The 22,658-nt window shown below is 39.0% G+C and overlaps 1 protein-coding gene across 1 annotated transcript in view; it reads right to left on the bottom strand.

Annotated features, from left to right (window-relative positions):
* Window positions 1-255: 255 nt before the first annotated feature.
* Window positions 256-22,658, bottom strand: part of gpr63 (G protein-coupled receptor 63) — a 55,601-nt gene continuing 33,198 nt past the window's right edge. The window contains exons 3-4 of the mRNA XM_052024979.1: window positions 16,759-16,834; window positions 256-2,600 (exon numbers count right to left, since the gene is read on the bottom strand). Of these exons, the coding sequence (XP_051880939.1) occupies window positions 1,180-2,427 (1,248 nt within the window). The 5' untranslated portion in view covers window positions 2,428-2,600; window positions 16,759-16,834 and the 3' untranslated portion in view covers window positions 256-1,179. The remainder of the gene's footprint in view (window positions 2,601-16,758; window positions 16,835-22,658) is intronic.

Here is a 22,658-nt window from a genome sequence, read left to right as displayed (position 1 = left end):
GAAATTTTATGCTTATACATACAGGCACAATGTTACATAAATAAATGTTAAAAGAAACAACCAGGACTTCACAGAAATACAATAAATAATACTAAAACACATCCAAGCAATTTGATTGCATTCAGCCCTTCAGATATACAAATAAGCTAAAATTCTGCCTTCACCTTGAATCTATAGACAATCATTTCCTGCTGACCAGAGTGACTTGAGATTCTGAAACACAGCAGATAAATATTTAAAAACATGGTGCTTTAAGCATAATCTGGTAAATCAACAACTGAATTAAAATCTGTCCAGTACTCTATTTATTAACAATAATAATCTTTACACTCCATATCTAAATATATAAGCACATTTTAAAACCATAATTTTCTTTTGCAGCTTTCAAGTGACTGTACTCATGAGAATTATTATTGGTCACTACAGAAATTAACAGAGCCACAATGTATTTCAGCAAAGTTAACCCACATCAGAATCAAGCACCGGCTAATTCATAGTAATAAATTCATTATTCCCTGAGTATACCACTCTGTCCTGCATGCATCATACATTAGCAATGGAATTACCCAAACTCTGCAAGACTACCAGTATAAACAAAAATAGAACTATGTAGCAAGTTACAACGGAAACAAGCATGAAAATAATTTTCCATCAACCATTTTCAAACATCGATTCTATATTGTACAGTAGTGAACTAAATAGAAGTTAAAAACCTCCTAAGATTTCCCCAAGCCCCATCCATCAACCAGCAAAAATAACAAGGCAATTGGCATACAGTTGCTATTTCTTATGGATTGCCTGAGAGGTCAATTGTGCTTAATTCCTATCATCAATAAAAGGTCAATTTCACTTAGTGGTCAGAACACAAAACACAGAATTGCACATTTTCACCACTTCAGCAGCACCAAACCAGTAGACAACAATTCACAAGCTTTGAAGCACAGCCTGCCTGCCATCAGCAGAGTGTCCAAAAATATACAAATTGCACAGGCAATATTTTTCAAATTTACATTGCAGAAACATTGATTCACAATTTAAATAACATAGGAGAACAATCAAAAATGAATAATAGGGCCGTTTAGGTAGGAAGGAGATTTTTGGGGAAAAAAGTATTCCAGACAAAACAATTGGCCAATATTGCGCTGGCAGTGCCCATTTAAAAAAAACATGTAGAGCATATCAAACAACAGATCGATGTTCACCACACACATAAATGGCACTTGGACGAACGCGTCTTCTGGTGCGTCCAGGCAGCTGAGGCAAGAACTTAAAGGTTTTTGGCATCAGCTCCAAGCAAGCATCCCGGAATTTCTTAATTCTCCAATAGTAAATTAATGGGTTAAGTGCAGATTTGAGGTAGCTTAACCAAAGAAACCACGTGCTTATTTCAAAGAAGTTAACTTTATGGTAAAAGCTTTTGTTGAAAGTAGAAACAAGGCTGTATGTGGTGAATGGTGCTGAGCAGAAAGTGAAGACAATGAAGAGGATCAAGATGGTGGTGAAGGCACGAGTTTTGAAGCTCATGTCAATGCTTAGCTGGCACGGTTTCTGCAGGCTCATAAGCCCGAGCTTACTTGCTTGGCCCAAACAAATGCCATCTGAGTTGCTGTGGATCCGAATTGCATTGTGCCGAACAGTATTTAGGATACCCATAAAAGAGTATAGCATCAGCATGAATGGGATGAAAAAAAACACTATTATTATTAACAGAACATACACCCGATAACCAGGGTCCGTAGAATACCCAAAAACACACTGTGGAGCTCGAGATGGTACTGGTAGATCTGGACTACCAACTGCAAGGGGAAAAGCCATACAGAATGCCATTCCCCAAGAGATGGCAATAAGCAGCTTAGCACGATAAGTGTTCAGTTTGTCTTGACGTTGAACAATAATGAGAAATCGATCAATACTAATTATAAGCAAGATAACTACTCCCTCTATCACGAAAAGCCAGAAAAACATGGCAGACACCCTGCAAAAGATATCTCCAAAGATCCAGTAAGTGGTATTGATAGTGATCAGGGCAAAAGGCATATTCATTACTGCAAGCATCATGTCTGCAAAGGCTAAATTTGCCAGGAGAATATTGATGGCTGATCGCATAGCTGCCTTCTGATAGACCATGAGACAGACAATAAAGTTCCCCAAGAAAGAAATTAAAGCTATCACCACCATAACTGCAGAGAGGAGGACCTGCAGAGGAAGGCCTATTCCCCCATAGGCTGACTGAGAGGGGATTGCTGTGCTATTCTCCATAGAGTTCCCTTCTGAAGCTTTGTAAGTAGCTGATCGTTCGGTAACAGAAACTTCCATCTCACTGTGAATTACAGGATGTGCTGTAGAGTTGAAATAGGCATTTTCATAAGTGACAATTGTGCTATTTGAGTTTCCTGCATGTGCAGTCAAAAGTGGAGAATAAACCATGATTTTCCCATAAATAAACCACTGACGAAACAGTAAGAAGATCCTGCTGGATCATCAAATCAAGTACTAATATTGGCAGTCACATGATGGCTGATATAGCCCATTCCTCCAGAAGCCATGCAGTTACCCTCAGCTGTTGACTGGACAATTATTGCATTCCACACTTTCACAATCTGCAAAAAAAAAAATGAATTTATTGATTACTTGAAAAATATTTGCATATCATACTTCATGACAATAATCTTGGCAAACTCACACTTCCAAGTAAGTTTAAATTCAAAGCATTTTCTGAACAAATCATTAAAACTCATAACCTAATAATATTTTGCATTTAGTCAGAACTGCGATCAGATACCACAGCAGGAAATATGACACACACCTCTGCAAATTAAGATAATGGAAATATTATGGGCTAGAAACACTTGCAACCTGCTGTTGTGAATTTTGATCAAGCACAGTCAGTTATACTGGTAAAACCAATACATACAATTGACAATGGAAATTGAGTGTCGGAAAGAAACAGAAACATTATGCACAATTAACATGTTTTGTTTCATTTTCTGAGAATCAGGAAGTAGGGGCAGAAAATCAATGATTATGTTTTGGAGAAGAGTGTGCCCATCCTTAAGAGATGAACAGAAATGTTGCTCATGTGGGAAACTCAAGTTTATATCAGAGATGTATACTGTAATGATGCGTATCTATACCTAGCTATCAAATCCTAGCCAAGTTTCAAAATAGCTCAAGAACCAAAACAGATCTCCGAGCATATGTGGATCATTTTTGGAGCTTAAATGACTAATACTATATAACTCATAATAAACATGAGTAAGATTCCTGCTACTTGTTTATCCACCACCAATGTATCTGTTGGTTGTACTGGTTTACAATGTTATCTGGAGTAGACGGAGAGAAATTGCAGCTCCCAATAACATGTTTAGGTATTCAGATTCCAAACAATGAGCCAAGATTTCTTGCTGGTCTACCATGAATCCCTTGTACTTAGACTTAGGGTTGTGAACCTAACCCTAGCTGGGGTTAGGGTTCCGCTCCTTTTAAGCTTTCTCAAAAAGTACAAACAATGAAGAATCTATTACAGTCAAGACAACCACTGACCCAGGTGCCCTAGTGTCCTCTTTGTAAAAGGCTGATGTGCAGGTACAGCAAGTAATTAGGAAAACTATCAGAAGTTATCACTGATATAACATAGGAATGTTATGCTCTTGTTTAACAGGTCATTGGTGAGGCCACATCTGGAGTGCATCTTTGTATGTACACGGGCGTTCAACAGTAGTCAATCATTGACCTCCCTGTTAGAAAGAGTGAGAAGCTGGAGATTTGCAAGCAGTGGGGCAGAGGGAGTGCATGTGAATTAAGAGGGGAAAGAAGAGGTAATAAGCTAATTGGGAAGGAATTATAAAATGAATCTTAAAAAAGCATGTTATAATGGACTACTTTGTGTTAAGCAAGTAGGTTTATATTAAGTGATCATTTAAAAGCTCCATGGAGATTTTGTATGTTTTTTTTAAAACTTATTAATCTACCACGGTTTCAAAGATAGTTTTGCGCCCCTGGAGTACTTATCAACCCTTCAAAACAATAAAGGTAACAAAATCTATGCTCTTCAATACAATAGCTCACACGTTAAACATAATCTTTATCTGACCACAAAATCTGATTTGAAAACCATCAAAGTAAATCTCAGTAGTTAAACTAATAATGAATGTTGTTCAAGAAAAAAGGGAAATTATTTGAATTGAAATATTCACAGAATGAGTATTTTAGGCTTTTCAACTGACAAAAACATACCTCTGGACAAAAATCGTAATTCCTGCAATAATTACTTAGACCATTTGGTATTAAATCCAAATCGTATTAGGATTACATACAAAACAAAATGTTAAAATTCCTATGAAAAATTGGATTATTTAAGGCATTTATTTTCTAAATTATTAGCAAATGCTAAATCTTTGAATTATTAGCATGCATTTGTTGAGATAATGCCCTAAAATTACTTGAATTAAAAGTCCATTTTGAAAACACAATTCTAAAGCAAAACCAGCTTATGCTGGGGAGGATTGCTTTCAAAATCTCACCGATGCATTTTGTTAAGTAACTCCATTTACCAACAATGATCTAAACTACAGGACTGTAACAATCAGGAACAGGAGGAGCCATTCAGACCCTTGAGCCTGCTCCAGCATTCAATAAGATTGTGACTGATCAAACTTTTCTCAAGCCCACTTTTCTCTCCCTATAACCCTTGATTCTCCTACTTATTTAAAAAAAATCTATCTTGGCTTTAAATATATTCAAGGATTGACTCGCCACAGCTTCTGGGGCAAGGAATTCCAAGGAGTGAACACTTTGAGAGAAAAAACTCTTCCTAATCTCAGTCTTAACTGATACCTTTGCTCATTACAGCCAAAAAGTTCTATTTTCATTTCATCAGTCCACAGGACTTGTTTCCAAAGTGCATCAGGCTTATTTAGATGTTCCTTTGCAAACCTCTGACGCTGAATTTTGTGGTGAGGTTGCAGGTATGTTTGGAGAAAAAAGGGTGCAGAATTTCATGAAAAGAACACCTCTCCAACTGATAAGCACGGGGGTAGATCGATCATGATTTGGGCTTGTGTTGCAGCCAGTGGCATGGGGAACATTTCACTGGTAGAGGGAAGAATGAATTCAATTAAATACCAGCAAATTCTGGAAGCAAACATCACACCGTCTGTCAAAAAGCTGAAGATAAAAAGAGGATGGCTTCTACAAAAGGATAATTATCCTAAACACACCTCAAAATTAACAATGGACTACCTCAAGAGGCATAAGCTGAAGGTTTTGCCATGGCCCTCACAGTCCCCCGACCTAAAAATCATCAGAAATCTGTGGATAGACCTCACAGTCCCCCGACCTAAAAATCATTGGAAATCTGCGGATAGATCTCAAAAGAGCAGTGCATGCAAGATGGCCCAAGAATCTCACAGAACTAGAAGCCTTTTGCAAGGAAGAATGGGCGAAAATCCCCCAAACAAGAATTGAAAGACTCTTAGCTGGCTGCTGAAAGCATTTACAAGCTGTGATACTTGCCAAAGGGGGTGTTACTAAGTACCAACCATGCAGGGTGCCCAAACCTTTGCTTTGGGTCCTTTTCCTTTTTTGTTATTTTGAAACTGTAAAAGATGGAAATAAAAAAGTAATCTTGCTTAAAATATTAAAGAAATGTGTTATCTTTAACTTTATGCCTTTTGGAAATCAGGTCATCTTTTACTCGCTTAGCTATTCACAGTAACAGAAATTTTGACCAGGGATGCCCAAACTTTTGCATGCCACTGTATATTCCAATTTTCCAACTGTTTGCCCATTTACTTATCAATATCTCTCTGTAAACCATTATATCCTCCTCACAGCTTGCCTTCCCCCTACTTTTATCATCCACAAATTTGCCTACAGTTCATTCACTTCCTTACTCTGGTTCCAAGTAGTGATCCCTCCAGCACCCCACTGATTACAGGCTATCAGCATGTTGTTAAAACCTGTTGTATAACAGAAGTGATAATTACACAACTTGTTATCTGACATTTTGTTGGATAGTTTGGCAAGAAATGGTTATGAAATTCACACAGATGTTAGAGGGCAGTATGGTGAACATCATACTGGACAGTTTGGTGAGCAAGGCATCACTCCCCCAATCAGGTCATCTAAGAATCTGCGATTAGGGGGTGGCTTGTCTAGCACAATTGGGGCCAGTGATTGCGGATGGGGGGAATAACTGTTGGTTAAGAGGCATTAGTCTTAGGGCATTTGGAGAGCTGGAAGGCCTCACAGATCAATCAAACTGGATCCAATCCAGACCCCTGGTGCTGTTTGTGTGGAACTTGCAGATTCAATCCGTGACCATGAAAGTTTCCTCCACATGCTCTTGTTTCCTGCAACCACATGCAGGTTGAGAGGTTAGTTGGTCACTCTAACTTGCCCCTACTTTTGGATGGTGATAGAATTAATGGGAATATGAGGAGAATAGGTTAAAGGGAAAATTAATGAGATAATGGGATTGTTCAGTGAGACATGATGGGCCAAATGGCCTCCTTCTAAGCTGCAAGGATCTTGGAAAACCATGGAAGGTAGTAGAGTGTCCAGGCCTAGGCCTCACCAAGTCAAGAACAGGATCGACAGATCCAAGGTTGGGAGGGGTCCAAAGGAGCAAAAGTAAAGGATGACCACGAGGGCTAGTAAAACATGATTGAAGCAGGAACACCCAAAGAAAGTCAATCTCGAGGCAACTTAATTTAATTTACCCCACAACACTTCAATAGGAGCTATGTACTGTAAGACGTATATCTATCACGTGCAGGATAACAAGTCAAGTCTTGGAGAAAGAATAATTCACACATCAGGAAGTGCTCATCAAATTTCCTGAGTAATGTAAAATGACCCAGAAATGGACCTTTCATAGTTTCACTCCAGGTAGTTGATTTTCAATCACTTAGCACTGAAGAAAACTGTTATGTAATGAGATTTCCTGGTCAGTTGCAGTTACTTAAGTAATGTTTCAGAGCATCTTTATAATAAATTTTCTACTGTCTCCATTCCATGTTATGGCCATGGTCTTGCATCCATCCAGTACATAGCCCCCTCATACTTTAGGTACAATTTTCTCCTAAGTATCATTCTTTCTAATTTACTATTTTCATTACTCTGCTATTGAATTAATGAAAACTTTAATTCCCAGTTTTTAGTTCCTCTGCACCATTTCCACAGACTGCACTTGAATAGGTGTACCAAATTGGCACTGCAAAGGGAATGCCACTGGGGCCTGGTTTTCAGTTGAGAAGATAGTATAAATCCGTATTTATGTTTTCAAATTCAAATGCTGTTACCTTACAGAAGGCACTTTCTAGTAGTCCAATACCAAACATCCCTGGAGGAATCCTCCCTTCTGCCCACTAAACCAAAGTACTGATGGAAGTCATTTTGAGTATCTTTTTACACTGGCTGAGTGGGTGGTTAATTGTGCAGGGAGAAGACCTCAATATCCTGGGTGATGAGATAGTTAAGAGAAGTACTCTGCACCCAGGTAACAGAAATGCAGGCAGGACTAAAATGATGACACTGGCAGTTGTGGCCAAAGAAAGGCACTAGCATCAGTCATCCAGTAGGAGGGAAATATCTATGATACTTATAATAAAATCACCCACATAATCAAGGTTAATATTTTGACCCTTCAAACTTTAGCAGCCACACTTATCATCACCTACATATGTTGCAGCACTGCACCAGGCACACAACAACCCTGTCATAATACACTAATAAACTCAGAAATATGAGTTTGGTTTCTGTCATGGAATTAGGCAATTTAAGTTTAAATAATGATATAAAATTGGGAAATACGAGGCTCATATCAGAAACAGTGACCCTAAACCTAGTCGACTGTTGTAAAAATTCACTAATATTCTGCAGTGAAGAAAATCTGCTGCCCTCACCTAATGTAGCCTAAGAGATTCCAGAACCACCAGCTAATCACTCAGTTTGGGAACAGTTAGTATAAGCTCACATTTTTGTTTGTTCATGGGAATGAATAAATAAAAATCCAATAAAAAAAAAATCAGTTTTTTTTGGAGAAAAACGTGATTCAGTTTTATCAACCAATACTTGAAACAAGTATTGCATGAATGCCATCACCGATGCTTACTGTATGCAATTAACATCCTGTGTGGGTTGTGTTTAATTTTATGAAGCTGTGCAAATTACTCCACTTGATCATGTGTGATTTATGACTGAAAATTTACCAGCTTAGTGCATAAAATCACTGTGCTATATGAATAAATTTTAGTCCAATATTCTGGAAAATTATCAGCATGCTGCAACAGAAAGCGCCCCAGGATACAAGTTCTCTACCTTTTTTTCTAAAGCCATGCACCCTTCATATTGTTCAACACAAATTTTATCCATAATTCTGGTTTCAAATATTTCCTCCTCCTTCTACAAACATCACACTCTGTCAAGTCTCTGAACATTCTAGACTTCAGCTACTCCTTACATTGCGTCTTCTCCACATCTCCTAATATTTTCTACCCGATACATTTTCAAAACAATGAGGATTCTCAACACAGACAATGCCCCTCTCCTAACATTAATGGCACTCCGACTGATGTGACAACACCAAGTCAAGCATGTTACACGAGTTCTCTTTCTTGCTTAATTTTTGAACTCGTGTAACGTGGCAGACAAAACTAAACTGAAATCTCAAAGTCATTGAAAATGTCAAGATATTGCTGTGGACAAAGAAAAATAACAGCTATAGAAATGAGAAGGTAACAAGCTCACACTAGGATAAGAAAAGTGTTCAGGCAATTGAGTAAGATTGGAAGAAATAAGCACTCCAGCTTCTGATTACAGTGCATAGTACTAAACAGTTAGAGCATAGATAGATAGCAAGGGAATTAATTGTCAACATCCAAGAACATAGAATAAATTCAATTCACAATTAATTGTATAATTACCTTTCAATAATAAATTGACAGCAAAAATGATAAATAACAATCATCTTCAACAACTTATCAGAGCTACACAAGACAAATAATCTATATAAAACTGAAGTAAATCACAAAGCAGTCTTGTTGCTTTAATACATTAAGGAAGTGTAAACCATTATACCAATCCCTTGTCATAGAGACCTAGAGAATGGAAAGAGGCCTTTCAGCCCACCAAGCCTATGCTGACCATCAAGCACCCACTTATACTAATCCCATTTTATTCTCCCCATTCCCATCAATTCAAAGGATCAGGCAGGACATAGCTCAACTAGAAAGTTAGGAGGAGTGGTAGCAGATGGAATTTAATCCAGACAAGTGTGAGGTAATGCATTTTGGGAAATCAAATTCTGCCAAGACGTATATAGTAAATGGCAGGGACGTTAAAAGCATTTATGTACAGAGAGACCTTGGCATTGATGTACAGAGAGACCTTGGGATGCAAGTCTATAGCTCCACGAAAGTGGCGACATAGGTAGATAGGGTAGTGAAAAAGGCATTTGGTATGCTTGCCTTCATAGGCCAAGGCACTGACTACAAGAGTTGGGATGTCATGTTGCAATTGTTCATAACATTGGTTAAGCTACATTTGAAGTCCTGGTTACCACACTACAGGAAAGATGTGGTAGCAATAGAGAGAGTACAGAAGAGATTCATCAGGATGTAGCCTTGAACAGAGGACTTTAGTTACAAGATTGGATAGGCTGGGCTTGCTCTCACTAGAACCTAGCAGGCTGAAGGGTGACCTTAAAGGTTTATAAAATTATAAGGTGATAGGGGAGAAACTTAAAGGAGTTCTGAGGGGCAAGTTTTTCCACACAGAGAGTGGTGAATATCTGGAACCAGCAGCCAGAAGAGGTAGAGGCAGATACAATTACAATATTTTAAAGGCAGTTGAACAGACAGGAAAGGGATATGGGCCTAATGCGACAAATAGGATTAGCGTAGACAGGCACCACGGTCTGCATGGACGAGAATAGAACCTGTTCCTGTGCTGTATGATTCCATGACTCTATGAACTTCTCCCAGACTTTACCATTCAATTATATACTAGGGGTAATTTACAGTGGCCAATTAACCTCTCAATTTGCTCATCTTTGGGGTATGGGAGAAGACCTGAAGGAATACCACGTGGGAGAATGTGCAAACTCCACACAGAGAGCACTGGAGGTCAGTACTGAATACAGGTTGTTGGAGCTGTGAAGCATCACTCCAGTAACTGTACAATTGTGCCGCCCTTGGGAGATGTTAAAGATCTGAAGGCACAATGAGCAAACTTGGGCTTAGCCCTCAAAAAGAGATATCTGAAAGACTGTTTGAAAAGACATGACATGAAAAGGGTAAGTTAATAAAATGACTTGATACTGAACTGCAAGCCTTTAAGATCGGCAAACGGCAGGTTTACTATGAATATTATTAATATTTACTACCAATATATTTTGAATGAGCTTCCAGATAGATTGGTTGAGGTGAAAACGACAAAATAATTTAACAGTTAGTAGTTGCAGAAAAAGGCTAACTGAAAGGATTCAGCAACATGAACTAATTGAATTCTTTCAACTGTAGTCATCTCTTATTTATCATTGCAAATTGTTTACATCAAAGCATTAAGACCGAATTCACATCATGTCTTCTTGAATTAAAATTTCTACTTATTGATTTTGTTCAAAATATGCAGAAGCATTTGATGAGAGACTCATCCCCACAGGCAAGATTTGGTTCAGACTGAAGAGTTTGAGTTTTCTACTATATCCTGTCACAGTGGATTTGACACTTCACCGATGAATGAAATGGATTTGTAAGTAATATGCAGAAAATGCAATGGGTACTGTGTTTTCAGTCCAATTGATTCCTTACCCTCAATGACTTCATCTGGCATTTTTAGAATATATGCCACATTTAAAGTAATGCAAACACAATTTTAACAATCCCACTGCAAGAGGGTAGCCAAGGAGAGAGAGGGTTCAAGAGAAACAAAGGACTGCAGATGCTGGAATCAAGATGAAAAGCACGATGATGCTGGAGGAACTCAGGAGGCCAGGCAGCATCCGTGGAGAAAAGCAGGCGGTCAATGTTTCAGGTCAGGACTCTTCTTCAGGACTGAAGATGGGAAAAGGGAAACCCCAATATATAGGAAGAAAAAGCAGAGCAGTGATAGGTGGACAAAAGAGGGGAGGCGGGGTGGGCACAAGGTGGTGATAGGTAGATGCAGGTAAGAGATAGTGATAGGCAGGAGTGGGGAAGGAGGGGAGTGCAGATCCACCGGGGGATGGGTCAAAGTTAAGGAGAGAAAGGAGAAGAAATGTAGACTTTGGGGACCAAAGGGGGGGGGGGGTGGGTGGGGGTGGGATTTATATGTGGAGTAAGATGAGGTCCTAAATGAACTTTAGGTTCAGGTAAAATGGGTGCATTTTCTATAAAGCAGTCAAGGCTTGGGTCAGGCAAGGCTATGCTGCACCAGCCCAGCTCATCTGCAGCAGAATAATTTTCTTACTATCACTGCATGTGTCCTCTGTTCTAGATCTGTAATGGGTGCATAAAGAAAATTCAATCAACATATTCTGCATTCTGGGGAACTTTGCAGTCAAAGAAAATTGGAGTTCAATACACCTGTGCACAGCCTACTTATTAATCCAGCCCACTCCTTAATGTTGTTTAGATCTTGCTCTATTCAGGTGTGGGTTGCTACAGTTTCTGAGTAGATGTTAATAGAACTGAACATAATCCAATGACCAGCAAACATTCAGAGCTGCTGAGGTTTTGGGGGGCTTATGACCCTGCCCTGAAATACTCCTGCAGTGATGTCCTGGGGCTAGGATGATTTATCTCCATCAACAATAACCCAATCCAACCCTGAATGTTTTAATCAGAAAATGCACCCAATATGACCTGAACCTGATGCACATGTTGAATCCTTTCAAGCTCAGGTGCAGTTGGTCAGACTCTAATGCCCAAATTGTGACAAGGCAACAATGCATCAAGATCATAATTGTTCTCAGTAGTCAAAGAATACCACTCCTTAAGTTACAACTTGTTTGCAAATAATGCTTCAAAAGTCAGGACAAGAACTACTCATTGCAGCCATTGCCTGCTCTTGCAAGCACAATATATAATATGGCTGGTCCAGTTGCAATACTGATCAATTATGACCCCCCTTCATCAACCCCCCCCCCCACCCCACCAAGGATATCGTTACTGGACTGTGGGGGTGTTACGAGCCCCAGGTTGCTACTTGGTGAGTGTCCCTTTAAGGCACCTGAACGGTGGCATCGGTTTGGCGGGCTCTGGCACGGACTGCTGGGGGCTTGCTCTCTCGGGGAGGAGAGATAAGAGAGATGTGAGAGTTGGTAGCACTGACTGCCAGCCTCCGTATCTATGGGTGAAGCCCATTAGTTGTGTGACTGTCACTTTGCAATCCATACATGAATTTTTGGAGCAATCAGTGGTGTCCACTTTGTCGCTAACCTGTACTGGGAATCAGGTATATCTGTGGACGGCCACATATCGAGTGCCCTCAGTGTGATAGATATTTCAGAACAAAGCAATGGAGATCTTCGGCGATTGTGGCATTGTATTGGTTCCAACATGGAATTTGTGAAATTCGTAAACTCCTTCTCTCTACATTCTAGCATGGTTTTCAGAAGCCTTTCCTCATCGTTTTGCTTCGTGACTTGCTGAACTGAACTGGTTTGCCCTCGTAAAACTTTGAGAACTGTACCCAGACTTGGGAGTTTGGGAACTAGCCACACACACACACTTCAGTTTATTTCGGTCAATGTCTGATATCTAACGTTTTTTATTACAAGTAGTTATTAATAAATAGGTTTTAATGTTGAAACCTTGCACGTTGCGTTTCTATTGCTGCTGGTACGTAACAGGGGGTAACAACTGTTTGATGCAAAAGCAACCTCAGCAGCCAATTCCTAAATGTCATTTAGGTCTTGCTGCATGCAGGCATGAGCTGCTTCATTTTCCAAAGAATTACTAATTGAATTGAACATAGGGCAATCATCAGCAAACATTAAATGAAGATCAATGATAGAGCAGCTAAAGATGGTTATGCTTATGACTCTGCCCTGAGGTACCCCTGCACAGATGTTCTGGTGCTAGGACGATTGATCTCCGTCAACCATAACCATCTTCCTCTGTACGAGAATGATCTCCATCAACCATAACCATCTTCCTCTGTACAAGAATGATTCCAACCACTGGAGTGTTTTCCTTTGATGCCCACTGACTTAGAGTTTTATACTTGTCAACAGGAGAACACATGATCTCATTTCAACAGCTCAAAAATGCACAACACAATAAACTTTATGCATTAAAACATTGAGGGAGCTATTAAATATTGATAGGTAGAGAGTCTTGTTGAAGTGATAATTTTTAAAAGTAACATCTTACTTTAAGAGGATAATTTAACTTACTGCCTGAAGGAATTTAAAACAGATTTGCAGCAATTACATCTGAGTGACAACAGTCGCCAATTACTACAATAATGCCGAAATGGCTTTCACACCGACAGCATGGTTTATTTCTTCAGAGCTTTTTATAGGGAAGTCATTTACTTAATGATAACTTCTAATTCAGCAAGATTTTTGGCTCCCATCTCTGTTTCTTTAAAGATATATGAACACTGCAATATAAATACAGTGGCATGCAAAAGTTTGGGCACCCCTGGTCAAAATTTCTGTTACCGTTAATAGCTAAGCGAGTAAAAGATGGCCTGATTTCCAAAAGGCATAAAGTTAAAGATGACACATTTCTTTAATATTTTAAGCAAGATTACTTTTTTTATTTCCATCTTTTACAGTTTCAAAATAACAAAAAAATGAAAAGGGCCCAAAGCAAAAGTTTGGGCACCCTGCATGGTCAGTACTTAGTAACACCCCCTTTGCCGAGTATCACAGCTTGTAAATGCTTTCTGCAGCCAGCTAAGAGCCTTTCAATTCTTGTTTGAGGTATTTTCACCCATTCTTCCTTGCAAAAGGCTTCTAGTTCTGTGAGATTCTTGGGCCGTCTTGCATGCACTGCTCTTTTGAGGTCTATCCACAGATTTTTGATGATGTTTAGGTCGGGGGACTGTGAGGGCCATGGCAAAACCTTCAGCTTGTGCCTCGAGGTAGTCCATTGTGGATTTTGAGGTGTGTTTAGGATAGTTATCCTGTGGTAGAAGCCATCCTCTTTTCATCTTCAGCTTTTTATTTTTACAGACGGTGTGATGTTTGCTTCCAGAATTTGCTGGTATTTAATTGAATTCATTCTTCCCTCTACCAGTGAAATGTTCCCTGTGCCTCTGGCTGCAACACAAGTCCAAAGCAGGATCGATCCACCCCCGTGCTTAACAGTTGGAGAGGTGTTCTTTTCATGAAATTCTACACTCTTTTTTCTCCAAACTTTCCTGCGTCCTCACCACAAAATTCAGTGTCAGAAGTTTGCAAAGGAAACAAGCCTGATGCATTTTGGAAGCAGGTCCTGTGGACTGATCAACTTAAAATAGAAATTTTTGGCTGTAATGAGCAAAGGTATGTTTGGAGAAAAAAAAGGGTGAATAATTTCATGAAAACAACACCTCTCCAACTGTTAAGCACGGGGGTGGATCAATCATGCTTTGGGCTTGTGTTGCAACCAGTGGCACAGGGAACATCTCACTGGTAGAGGGAAGAATGCATTCAATTAAATACCAGCAAATTCTGGAAGCAAACATCACACTGTCTGTAAAAAACACTGAAGATGAAGAAGGTGGCTTCTACAACAGGATAGCTATCCTAAACACACCTCAAATTCCACAATGGACTACCTCAAGAGGCACAAGCTGAAGGTTTTGCCATGGCCCTCAGTCCCCTGACCTAAACATCATCGAAAATCTGTGGATAGATCTCAAAAGAGCAGTGCATGCAAGACGGCCCAAGAATCTCACAGAACTAGAAGCCTTTTGCAAGGAAGAATGGGCGAAAATCCCCCAAATAAGAATTGAAAGACTCATGCAGGGTGCCCAAACTTTTGCTTTGGGCCCTTTTCGTTTTTTGTTATTTTGAAACTGTAAAAGATGGAAATAAAAAGGTAATCTTGCTTAAAATATTAAAGAAATGTGTCATCTTTAACTTTATGCTTTTTGGAAATCAGGTCATCTTTTACTCGCTTAGCTATTCACAGTAACAGAAATTTTGACCAGGGGTGCCCAAACTTTTGCATGCTACTGTAAATGCTTTCATCTGGTTCAATAAAGGAATAGGAATTTAGCCTCTGTAGTTTGCACTAAACACACAATGTAGAAGCAGCTGACCACTTCCAGAATTCAGTTCTAGTACTTTCCATTGAACGACAGTGAATAGAAATACAAGAAGAGGACTGTGCCCAAACTCCACGATATTGCCTGTAAGCACAAGTAACCCAGGATGAATTTCTACTCCAAATGCTTAACAAATAGAGATTTTATGTACAATTAATGAAAAAGTGCATATTACCAAGAAATACATGGCAAAAGTAAGATATGTTATACAAACACATGATTTAGGTGCAGAAGTGTACACCTGTTGGGGGGGGGGCTTCTGATTTTCTATATACAGTAATTAGAATCAGAGTATTTATCCCAGGGTGGAAATGTCAAATACTAGAGGGCATATGTTTCAGGTGAAAGGAGGAAAGCTGAAAGGAGATTCATGAAGCAAGTTTTCTTTTTTACACAGTGAGATAGATGACTGGAATATACCGCCAAGGGAGGTGCCAGCACATGAACAGGTAGGGAGTAGAAGGTAGGTGGGATTAGGTTAGATTGGTATCATGGTTGGCAAAGGCATGGTGGCCCCAAGGGCCTGTTCCTGTGCTGTACTGTTTTATATTCTAGGTAGGATACTCAGCCCCTCAAGCCTGATCCACCACTTATTATAAGATTGTGGCTCAACCACAACTGCACATTCTCTTCCATCCAACGGTAACCTTTCACCTCCATGTATCTATTGTCTCTCCCTCAAAATTATTTAAATTCTCTATTTTCTCAGCTTGTCAAGGAAGAAAGTTCGAAAGACCCAGGACTCTCAGAAAATAGTTGCCTTGACTGTCTTAAATGAGTCATCCCTTTTTTTTTAAAGAAAAAGAGAATTCTAGTTTCCAGATTCTCCCACAAGAGAAAACATCCTCTCCACATCCACGTTATCATGACCCTTCAGGATTTTGCATATTTCATTCAAATGCCCTTTCACTCTTCTAAACACCAACAGGTACAAACCTTGCCTATCCAACCACTCTTCATACGATAGCCAGCCCATTCCAGGTGCTGGTCCAGTAAACCTCAAATTGAATATGTACTTTCCAGCATTATACACCGAGCACATTGTTCTTCGTGTCTGCACTTGATATATTTTTGTATTAAAATTACTGAACTGATAAATGAAATCAAAATTTGAGCGAGTCTCTACTGAAATGAAGCTTTTTTGCATGCTCTGCTTTTTTTGTATTTGTTTGACATTTAATAACTTAAAATCCCATTTTGAGAGCAGAGTGCCTGAAATTATGAAAATTACATCTTTTGTCTGCTAACTGTTTTCTATCAAGAAGTTCCCGTCGCTGTCTGTAAGGAGTTTGTATGTTCTCCCGTGTCTGCGTGGGTTTCCTCCGGGTGCTCCAGTTTCCTCCCACATTGCAAAGACGTACGGGTAGGTTAATTGGGTTTAAAGTGGGCGGTGCGGACTCGTTGGGCTGGAAGGGCCTGTTACCACGCTGTAAATAAAACTTTTTAAAAATTTTAAAAGAACCTGCAATTTAATTTTCAGTATTACTAATGGCTTATCAACTTTATTCTTACCCTCGTCCTCCATCTCCCAGGGATCTTTGCATCTCACTTAGTTGCAAGGTTTAAAAGGACACGAGAGTTATTATGTCTGGAAAGACAAGGAAAAGGTTAAGCAAATACAGTCTATACAATAGGGAAAGGGAAGAATGATGATTCATGCATTATGAGAATTCATATACAAGGGGAAAATTCCAATAGGAGAGATGTAATGAAAAATTTAAGACAAATAAACAAAAAATGACCATTTAGGAAAATAAGATACAAAAGGAATGTAGCATTACATTGTTAAAGCACAACTTTTGCAACATTCTTTTACTACTGCTTAGTTTTCTGAAAAATATGGTTTGTTTCATTTAAGGCTATAAGGTCCTTGTAACACATAATTTTAATGTATCCTTTATCCAAAACTATAGCCATGAATGTTTCACAACTTTTTCTTTCCATCTCCTTGGGTCTTACCTGTACATAAATGTACATTGCACTGGCTTAGCACCTTATCAGATTTTCAGTTATTCTCAGTGCTTTAAACTAGTGGAGTAGCCAAACGTGGCATTCAATTTGTCATAGGAAGGGATCACAATTTAATTTGACTCTACACACCATTCCAGGTAGCATTAGTTGAGAAAGAAATATTATTTTGAGCATTGATATATTTCCCTCCTCTCTTTGAATGCTCAGATTTAAGATCTCATCCAAAAGATGGCACTTCCAATAATACAGGCACTCATCTATGAAAGCCATGAACTCGCTGCTACTTTGTTACTAAAATCAATCTTTGATGCACACTTGGTCTCCATATTATAAGCTGCTAAAAGTATGGTATTACATCATGGAAAGGTGAGATGGAGGCTTTGAGAACATAAATAGGAGCCCAATCAGTCCTTCGAGCCTCCTCCACCATTCATTAACATCATGGCTGGTCTTCTGCATCACTGCCACTTTCCAGAATGATTACCATATTTCTTGATTTCCTTAAGTGTCTAGAAATTTATCAATCTGTTTTTGATGAACAGAATATCTGAACCTCCACAGCCCTCTGAGATAGACATTCAATTCCCTATGTCCCCGTTTCAGGTAAAATTGAATGAAGCCCAGGCTTTTCACCTAGGAATTACAGAACATTGAAATGTGCAGCATAAGGGTTGCTAAGAAGAGCCACGAGGTAAGGTTGCAACTCTATAGAACTCTGGTCAGACCACACTTGGAGTATTGTGTTCAGTTCTGGTCACCTCATTATAGGAAGGATGTGGAAGCTTTAGAGAGGGTGCAGAGGAGATTTATCAGGATGTGGCCTGGATTGGAGAGCATGTCTTAGGAGAACAGGTTGAGTGAGCTAGGGCTTTTCTCTTTGGAGAGGAGGAGGATGAGAGGTGACTTGATAGAGGTGTACAAGATGATAAGAGGCATAGATCGAGTGGACAGTCAGAGACTTTTTCCCAGGGTGTCAATGGCTAACACGAGGGGACATAATTTTAAGGTGACTGGAGGAAGGTATAAGGCGGATGTCAGGGGTAAGTTTTTTTTTAAAAACAGAGAGTGGTGGGTACATGAGACGCACTGCCTGAAGAGGTTGTGGGGGCAGATACATTGGGGACATTTAAGAGACCTTTAGACAGACACATGAATCATAGAGAAATGGGGGGGGGGGGGCGATGTGGGAGGGAAGGGTTAGATAGATCTTAGAGCAGGAAAAAAATGTCAGCACAACATTGTGGACCAAAAGGCCTGTACTATGCTGTAGTGTTCTTTATTTTATAACCGAGAATGCTATACCTTTTTTCCAACTTTCTAGATGCACAACAAAGACATTATAAAATGTTGAGACTCTAAGCTAATTCATTCTGCTTAGAATATGCCACCAAAACTTCTCTTTTACGAGTAGGAAGGACACATCACCATGACTTATTCAGCCTACAAACTGATTAAAAAATAGGAACAACTTAATTTACTAAAATCGTTCCAGGAATGAAGGATTTCAATTATCGGGTTAGGGAAGAACCTGGCGATGTTCTCCTTGGAGAACAAAGAAGGTTGAGAGGAAGAACTCTATCGGATCATGATGGATTCAAAGAGGGCAAATATGGAGAAGCTGTTCCCACAAGCGTATGGTTTAAGAACCAGAGGAACACAGATTCAAAGTGATGAGTGAAAAACATGGGGATACGAGGAAAATCACTGCCTATAAAGAGTGGAGAAAGTCAATTAGGACTTTCAAAAGATAATTGGATAGACATGTGAAGAGAACTAATTTGCAAGGCTACAGGGGAATGATGTTGATTCGACTTTTCTGCAAGGAGCTGGCATGGAATTAATGGCCTAATAGCTTCCTTCAGTATTGAAGCAATTCTATAATTCTAGGATTCGACAAATGTAGAACGCCTTTTTTGGATAAGACACATTAATTATTTATCCCTTTGATTTTAATGAAAAAATTCTTCCCTCCCACAAAATGACCCTGCTACTGTTTACCAAAGATCTCATTAAAAGAGACAACAAAATATATTGCACCAATGCTGACAGATTACTGTATGAAGTATTAGGTAACAACCTGAATTACTCAGGTTGTATTGGTTAAATGATGCTGCCAAATAGCTCATTTATTTAACAAGGTATTTTCAACTAATTAATATTGTATAAACAACCTTTAAAAACTACCCTCGGGATTAGGAGCTGATAAACAAACTGGCACCTGAGACCCTATTAGAAGAACAATGCCTCATGGAAAGATGCTTCTAAAATAATTCTCATAGAACATTCAATAACAAGCTTCACATTTTTGAAAAACATTATTTCATAAAACTTGTCAACATCATTCATCAATTTATGACATCGTCTTCTGTGCAACTAAATCCTTTTGATCTAAACGTGTACATGGTTGTGTCTTGCACTGTGATAAAACACAAAGTAAAATATTTCAGAACTAAAATACCTAATGCTTCATTTCAAACCAACATTGAACTCTACTCAGACAAAATGTGATTTGCAATTTCCCAGTCATGCTTTTAAAATATAAGTACCTAGAGAACAAGATCCTGCATCCTACTCAAATTGAATTTTTAAAAAAATCATTTTAAAAATGGATTTTTTAAAGCAATGTTAAACATATATGTTTAAAGCCCATGTTTCCTGGATGGCTACCTTGACAATCTAGAAGTTATTCATTCATGAGATTTGGACATCATTGGCAAAGTTGCAATTTATTGTCCATCCCTAATTGCTCCAAACGGGGGGAGACAATCTAGAAGTTATTCATTCATGAGATTTGGACATCATTGGCAAAGTTGCAATTTATTATCCATCCCTCATTGCTCCAAACGGAGGACACAGATCAGAGTCAACACACTGGTGGGTCTGGATTCATTTACCTTCAGACTGTATATGGATGGTAGATTTCCTTCCTTGAAGGACATTAGCGTACTTTATGGGATTTTATGATGAGTGATTTCATGGTCACCATCACCGGATTTGGCTTTTTTTTAATTTAATATTTCTTGAATTTAAATCTCCCATCAGCCTTGGGAAGAAATCTCTAGGTCAATGGTTCAGAACTCTGGCTAATAGTTCAGTAACTCAGTGATTATAATAGCGTATCATTATAGAGCATTTATGCTAACCTAAAAACCCCACAAAAGCTGAAAAAGTTCCAAGAGAGACTGCCAATTTAATTAAGAAGGAAAACGTCAACATCTGCCCCAAATATTGTCAATAAGACAATTAAATTCTGTTCTTTAAACAGGAAGCCAACAATTTCGCAAGTGATTCATAGTCATATCTCACAATTTTAACTCTTTACAGAAAAGAAAACTTGGATACCTTGCTTATGATGTCAATTAATTAAATGGAGAGCCAAGTGAAGTTGAATTTTCCCCTTCTACAATAAACCATTGTGGAATCTTTTATCTGCCCAAAGGGGCAGAGGTACTCTTGTTTAATAGTTATGGGAATAGTGGACTAATATTAAAAGCCTGCGCCAAGATTCTGGAGAAATGATCAAATCCAAACACAGCAAGTGTGTAATTTAAATTTCAGTGCATTCAATAAATTCTGCAGCATCAAAAGTAATATGTAATAGACACACGTTGTGATCTTACAACCAATAGTTCAGGTCAAAGCTCTGCAGTGTAGCAATGGATATTTGAAGAGCTGATTAAGGGAAGAGGACACAAGAACATTCCCATCCTGAATAACAGCACAGCTGAAGAAATAAGTTGATGTCATTGGAACAAGTTCAGCCTGAAGGACTGAGTGGATGGTCCACCTTCACAGCCAATCTTCAGTCCATTTGATTTCACATTCCACCTGCAGTGCTGAAGACTTGTATTCCAGAATAAGCTGTTCCAAGTGCAGGTACAACACTCTCATCTATCAAACTCTTTAGAAAGTTGCCCATGTACATCGTGTCCACAATAAAGCAGAACAGCTCTAATGCAGCTAATTACTGCCCATTATTCCATCACTCAAAGTAATGGAGATTGTTCTCTCCCAAGTAACTGGACGTTTCAACCTAGAACTTATTTCCCTCACCACTATTGGCAATGTTGTCATCTTTATTCTGGCTGCACTACTATAGTCCCAGGTGGATAGCACTTCCCTCTGCCTCATCAACAGGACACTGGCATGGCTGTCACTGAATCTGGGGAAGCGAGGGTGGGTGGGGGGGCTTTCACCCACCCAGTTAACCCCACTTTCAGCCAATATAAATGTGCTCTCAGTAGTGTCATTCAGTGGACAGGGTCCCCAAGTCAATTAGCAAAGGACTCTGTTCATAGATCATACAACAGAAGATGCTGGAACCATTCAGCAGGTTAGGCAGCACCTGCGGAAAGAGAAACAGAGTTAACTGTTCAGGTCTGAGACCCCTTGTCAGGGAGAAAGGCATGTCTGGAGAACACCTGCTGTGTTTCCAGCATTTTGTTTTTACTTTAGATTTCCAGCATCTGCAGTTTTTTTAATCTTCATAATCTGTTCAGAGCCTTGATGTTCGAATGTCAACAAGTACTTACTGTAAAATAACAAGTGAGGCAGTGTTTTGAATATTATAAAATGTACATTTACATACATTTTTCTTTCTTTTTTGATAGTTCAGATTTTATTCGTCTCCTTCCACTTTACACCCTCTCCAGATGTATCTTTGCCACTCTCCTTCAGCTGCAAGCACTCGTGTCATTCAGTCTGCCCTGGTCTCCACCCAGTCACACGTTCTTTCCCCTTTGTTTTCCGTACTCCTCGCCTCTTTCTCTACAACTTAAAACCTGTTTTGTTTCTAACTTTTCCCTGTTCTGATGAAAACTGTTCCTCTGTTCTCGACCTGCTGAGTTTTGTTTTTATTAAATAAATGTTGAAGAAGTCAACAAATTCTGCTGAATAAAACATGGAGGCAAATACCCTTTAACGAAAAAGCTCCCCTCAGCTTAAATAGATTTCAAATAAAAGCACTATCCAAATAAAGCTTTTCTGAAAATGCTGAAATACTTGGCATCTTTGAGAGCATCTGTGGAAAGGCACGTGAAGAATGGCCTCTTAAGCAGTACAAGAAGGTGCCTGATACTTACAGAACTATATTCTGTAAAGAACAAGTGGAAAGAAAATGGAAAACATGAGAAATACTTGATCTCTCTGACATATCATGATCAATATGAACATATTGGACGAAACCTATATCGTTGAGAAATATTTTGCTTCAGTTTTAAACAGTTTGCTTAAGTCCACAAAAAAAACTCCAAGTAAGAACAGCTATTATTATAATTTTGCAAGATGGCTGAAAATGAAACAGACCTTACAGTCAAGCAGTAGAGTTGGGCGGGGAAGGGGGGAGGGGTTGTCATGGAAAGAGGTTTTACAAAAGGTGTTGAATCTGCTATTTTATTTGACTTCAATTTGTCGCAGGGATTAAGTGCCATGCTTAGACCATT

This window comes from Pristis pectinata, chromosome 10 (assembly GCF_009764475.1).
Source record: "Pristis pectinata isolate sPriPec2 chromosome 10, sPriPec2.1.pri, whole genome shotgun sequence".
In the NCBI taxonomy this organism is placed as follows: Eukaryota; Metazoa; Chordata; class Chondrichthyes; order Rhinopristiformes; family Pristidae; genus Pristis; species Pristis pectinata.
The sequence above is the reverse complement of the archived record's forward strand: the minus strand, read 5'-3'. Positions and strand labels throughout refer to the sequence as shown.